The 5,960-nt window shown below is 40.6% G+C and overlaps 1 protein-coding gene across 1 annotated transcript; it reads left to right on the plus strand.

Annotated features, from left to right (window-relative positions):
- The first annotated feature begins 2,503 nt into the window (after positions 1–2,503).
- Positions 2,504–5,354, plus strand: LOC149449214 (uncharacterized). The gene has a single exon (XM_089693444.1). The coding sequence runs from the start codon at positions 2,619–2,621 to the stop codon at positions 3,714–3,716; it is 1,098 nt and encodes a 365-aa protein (XP_089549570.1). The 5' UTR covers positions 2,504–2,618; the 3' UTR covers positions 3,717–5,354.
- Positions 5,355–5,960: the final 606 nt, after the last annotated feature.

Below are 5,960 nucleotides of genomic sequence, written 5' to 3' on the forward strand. Positions count from 1 at the left end.
GAAACAGCACGACTGAAACTAGATAACTACTGCTGTCCTCTTTCGAAAACCCCCAGTGCTCAGGGAATCCTTTGTCTTGAAACAATGCTATAAAACTTGAGATTAAAAGCTAAAATAACAATTCCCTAAAGTGTAAAAGCCACTGCACTAATAGAAGAATGGAGCAGACCAAGGACATTTAACATTTCTACAAGGTGCTGTAGCTACAATGGAGTCTATGGATTCTTGCCTGAATGGCCTACATGCCTTTACCTACCATATGAGGTCCATTATATTTGGTGAGGGCATTTGTGTTTTAATTGTAGTGCAGCTTGAGCTTTTTCTCCAAGGTCTTTCATTGGTGTTTTGAAGTGTTTTTTTTAAATAGCAGCTGACTATTAAGAAAGGTTTATGAACTATATTTAATAGCAATAATTCAATAGCCTATTCTCCATGATGGAAACCTATTTAAAACGTACTGGTCCTCGGGCATCTGAGGTTGTTCTCCTGAGTATTATTAATGATTTTATGTCTTTTACACATATCTGTACTATGTTTTGTTTAATACTCTTTCAAGTTAGGAAAGCTATTTTACCTAAAATATAACTAAAGGCAAAACATTTTTTAAATTTTGGATAGATTGGAGAGGGATTAGAACCCCTGTCAGCTTTTCTTGCTGTTTTTATTGCCCCCGTTCACCCTATTTGTCATGTTTACCATTATTGCTGAAAGTGAAAGAAAATCCCACAATTTGGGATGTCCCAAGAGTTATAAAGGTCAAATCTTCCAATGGAGACACTAGTCTGGTTACCCTGGTGAAAACCAGGGATTTGCTTACTTTAGAGAGATTTTCTCTCACTTCCTGTTTTGGCTATGGAACAAGAATTGAGGGGAATTCTCATCAAAGGGATAAAAATGGCAAAAATACTGACAGGGGTTGTGTCCTGGTCCTTCGAGGACATCACTTTTGATGAAACATGTAGTGTAGGACATGTGGTCTGACATCATCAATCACTCCAAGCAGCTCGTCATGTTGTACATGCTGCTACTTTCTTATCCTTTTGAGTGTATACTGTTTACTTAATAAGCCTGGATTGCTTTAGTGATATCATGCTATGTGTGGTTTGTTTCTATTTGGATCTGGTTATATGCCATTTCAAGGGCATTTCCTCTTCAGCATAAGGCAGCATGACCTCTTCAAGTATTCTGATGTATTCAAACTGATCCATGATCCCTGGTATGCGATAAATAGGTCCAACACCGTAGTATGAGAAACATCCCCATATCATGATGCTTGCACAACCATGCTTCACTGTCTTCACAGTGTACTGTGGCTTGAATTCAGTGTTTGGGGGTCGTCTGACAAACTGTCTCCGTCCACCAGACCCAAAAAGAACAATCTTACTTTCATCAGTCCACAAAATGTTGTGCCATTTCTCTTTAGGCCAGTCAATGTGCTCTTTGGCAAAGTGTAACCTCTTCAGCACGTCTTTTTTTCAGCAGTGGGACTTTGCGGGGGCTTCTTGCAGATAGCTTGGCTTCACATAGGCGTCTTCTAATTGTAACAGTACTCACAGGTAACTTTAGAGCTTCTTTGATCTTCCTGGAGCTGATTGTTGGCGGAGTCCTTGCCATTTTGGCTATTCTTCTATCCATTCGAATGGTAGTTTTTCGCTTTCTTCCACGTCTTTCAGGTTTTGGTTGCCATTTTAAGGCATTTGCGATCATTTTAGCTGAGCATCCTATCATTTTCTGCACTTCTTTATATGTTTTCCCTTCTCCAATCAACTTTTTAATCAAGGTACACTGTTCTTCTGAACAATGTGTGGAACGATCCGTTTTCCTCAGAATTTCAGAGAGAAATGCACTGCAACCAGCATGTACAACATTTGCTGCCTTCCTTCCTTAAATAAGGGAAATAATTGGCACCTGTTTTTCAAAGAATGAATGACCTCACTAATAGAACTCCATACTGCTATTATTTTGAACATGCCCCTTTCAATTAGTGATTCAATTACACAGAATCAGCAGCATGCATGTCATGACTGTTGGGTCTGTTGGATTTCTATTACTCTACTACACCTGCTAGTAAATTATTTGCCATGTAGAAATATCATTTCTACCAAAAACAGTGATTGATCAGGTTAGTGATGTCTGACTGCTATTATTTTGAACACAACTGTATGTGAACCCAGGCTCAAATTAAAACTTTACTATGAATTACTGGTATGAAATTAGTTCCTTTTTTCAATCAGCCTAGTTTATTATTTGGTAAAGTAAATACCCATAAATGCCAGCCTAATATATTTAATTGATTTCCCTGACATTTTGTGGTAACCTTTTTTTTTTTTATTCCTCAACGCCACTGTTGTCTGGTTGCCAACAACACAACATATTTTTATTTGCAGCACAAGTCCAACATTGTTCTCTATTGTTACTAAAATAGCAAGTGAATAGCAACCACACTTCACTCTCTATAAGGAAGCATTGACAGATGTCTCACTCCAAGCCAATCATCATGTTAAAGAGCAGCTACCTTCCCTGACAACAATCAATAGAATGCAGCCACGCTTTCAACAACAAACCCTCACAGAACTTCTCAGCAACTACAAGTGAAATAAACAATCTGCCCTGTGAAAATGACAGAGAAAAAGCTTCGAGAAGCAGAGAAGTCTCCACTTACTATATCATTCAATGCAAAAGAAGAAAGTCTTCTAAAGAAGAAAATTCTCTCTTTGAATGCAATGCAGAAACAAGCAGCTGACTCACTGACACTTGATCAGAAAATCCTATATAATCAGTTTACACTGAAGCTTAAAAGATCTGAGCTGTCATATGCAAGGCTTGTTGGGAATACAGAAATAATTAAACACTTGACCCATGCAATGTTCTCCAGTCTCAATACAACACTCAACGATGGGGCGGAAGAAGCAATACGGACTATCGTACAAAGTGGAAAGCTTCCAAGGGCGGCGTCGGCACCATGTAGGCCTATATCTTGTATGTCTGATAGAGAGAAGAGTCACAAAGGTGATGCCATGTTTAGGAGCAGCATGCATCAGTCTAAAGGTATGGACTTTCCAGCTAAAAAAAGTGGGTGCAGTGCTCCTAAGAGGTTTTATTCAGCACCACCAAGACGGCAAGTGCAATTTGTAGATGAACAAAAAAGCAATCTTGCTTTATCTACATACCCAGGTTCACTGGCACAGAAGCAGGATACAGTATTCAAACCTCTCCCAAGAATTGAGACTAGTAATACTAGTGAACACAGATGGCTGGAAAGTAACACAAGTATGAGAAAAAGACCAAAATCCACAAGTTTCTTGATGGACAAAGTTGGCACCCAGCTTCAAGGCTCCTTAAGAACACCAAGCAAAGAAACCACTTATTCAGATGATCATTTTGACAGTAAAGTCAAAATGTTTCTTGAGAAAGTAAAATCTATGCAGCAATTTGACTCTACTTTGAGAGATTATTATTCCCAAAGAATGCTGGATGGACCAGGGAAAAGAGAAATGTTTGCCCTATCAAGCATAGATGAAGAACAGCACCACTGGTTACCAGTGGGTGAAGAGCCACGCCACCGTAGTGTGACCATAAAGAAGCTGGATACTGACTTTACCAAACGGGATGTGCCTTTGGATATACTTTTCATGGAACAGTATAATGCAGTCCTTACCAAAGAAAATTATCTTGTTAGGAACTGGCGCAATAATAACCCATATTGTTCTAAATAATCAGTGTCGTCAACAACTGTATTTCCTTTATTTGCTGAAGGTATGAAATATGAATAACTGTCTTTAAAAACACTCTGAAAGTATTTCTTCTCACATTAACTAGTTTATTTTTTTCTGGCAAGGATTTTATTGTAGCAGTGAAGCAGGTGCCTAATACAGAATTGGGTTCATTAGAAAGTAATTGCAGTATTGCTAAATGTCAGAATAGTGAACAAAAGCTTAGTGAGAGATCACCAGTACTGACATCATATTTAATACTGATTTGTACAGTTTAGTGTTTTGTGTTTTGAATCAGCACAATGGGCACTGTCATTAGTTACTTTTTAGATTGTCAGAGCAATGCTAGTAATCCCATCTGCCTTCTAACACTAGGCTGTTAAAAGACTTACTGGATGCTATAGTATGCAACCTATTGAAGTAAGTTAAACTGACCCATACTTTGGAATCCCCCCTGCACTGCAAGGGTCCAATGTTAGTTTGGGGGGAAAGGAATGAGCATAAATACCGTATATCTTGATCTGCACACACACAATGCAGGACTGCTAGTCGTGCATTGTACAATATGACAGAGAGCTGTGACCAGCCAGGCAGAGAAGCAGCTTTTGGGGGACTAGTGACATGGAAAGAAGAAGACTGCAGGAACAAGGAATAAGGCCAGTGTCTCTACCTATTTCTTTGTCTTCTAGGGAATTTAGCCATTCAGTGCTGGGGCAGTGGTGGTAGGTACATTTAATAACAGCCTGTAGTAGAGCATTAAAGGCTAACTCCTGGGAAATTTAAAAATCCACCTTTGCAGTGTCCCCCCCCCAACCCAACACACACACACACTACAAGTGCTGATTGCTCAATAAGTCTAAGGGCAGAGGATTAAGGCACCTTATTCCTCACTCCAGCAGACTCCCTCCAGCGCTGTAACCGGTCCTCTACAGCTGCTCTTGAAGCCTCACAATACTGGACAATACAGGGTTAATGCCCTTGCATTGTTCATAATGACAGTGAGACTCTGCCCACAGAATGGAGCTTTGGACAGAAGAGAGCACTGGAGCCAGCCAAAGCAAGAAATCAGGCAAGTGAAACAGCCACTTCTGCCATCCCCTAGACATAATGAGCAGTGCAGGGAGGTCCCACTGCAAGGGCAGAGTTGCGGGAAAAAAATTCCTAGAGTTGGGCTTGAAGTTTTTCTGCTAGTATGAACATAACCTGAAACATGATGTTCAACTTTGATTTACACTCTGACTGTAGATTGGTTACAGCTGGATTTTGCCTATCATTTCTAACTGAACAAATATCTGCAGCTGTATCGGGGAATAGATTGATTACAACCCCACTAAGGGCACTTTTTTTCCAACTCATGTACCATGTTTACTTTGTTACCACAGTCTGTACTTTTGTGAATGGCAAAACACAGGTGAGGAGTGGAGGTGCAACAGCAGAAATATCAGCCACAGACACCATTGCAGTGCAGCGGAAAGGAAGTAGAAATTATGCAAGAATTGAAAGATCTAAAAACAAAAGTGCTAGGAGTTGGGCTTTATTTCTTTATGGATTGTATTTTTGGTATTTTGCAGTGTGTAACATTACTGTGTATTTTGCATCATTCAATATTATAATAGCTGATAAATTGCTTGTTTGTGATCACTCCTGTCTAATTCAGTCTTTGTATGCCTACATTTAATATCTAATCACTTTTCACAGCCAATAGTTTGTAAAGTGGAATTCCAGGCTATTCCCAACTATGTTTGAACCTGCTTTTGCCCCCTTATAAATCCTATTCTTGCTACCCTGTAGAAGGAAAATGCTTAATTTACCTATTATGAGTACGGTCACATGATCGGTTCCCAGCGGCGGCTTAGGAGAGAGGAGGGACAGCCGACACAGGATTCCCCATAGTAATCACCACAAAGGCATTTCATCCAGGGGCATATTTACCACAAGGCATTTGCCTAAGGCAGAATTTTTCAGGGGGACAGCACCCCTGCTCGGAAGAAGGGACACTTGGCTTAGGGACCAGGTGGGATCTGAGAGAGGCTACGGGCTGCTTGACTCTCATTCCTGGGGATGTCCAGAGCTGTGGTGAGTGTCTTTCTCTCTCTCCTCGCTGGGATGGGAGTGACCTGTGTATGGGGGCAATGGTAGTAAAAGGCTCCCTCGGGTGGGGGGGGGGGGCAGATGTATTGCTGGTCAATGTCAAGCTCTCCCCTGGTGGGGGGAGCAAATTTTGTGTTGCCCAGGGCAGCATAAAAC

Source organism: Staurois parvus, unplaced genomic scaffold (genome assembly GCF_062004578.1).
Source record: "Staurois parvus isolate SC_StPar_1 unplaced genomic scaffold, SC_StPar_1.0 ptg000634l, whole genome shotgun sequence".
Lineage (NCBI taxonomy): Eukaryota > Metazoa > Chordata > Amphibia > Anura > Ranidae > Staurois > Staurois parvus.

What these genes read in the sequence shown, in the direction of transcription:
- LOC149449214 (XM_089693444.1), top strand. Translation starts at nt 2,619, where the DNA reads ATGACAGAGAAAAAGCTTCGAGAAGCAGAGAAGTCTCCACTTACTATA.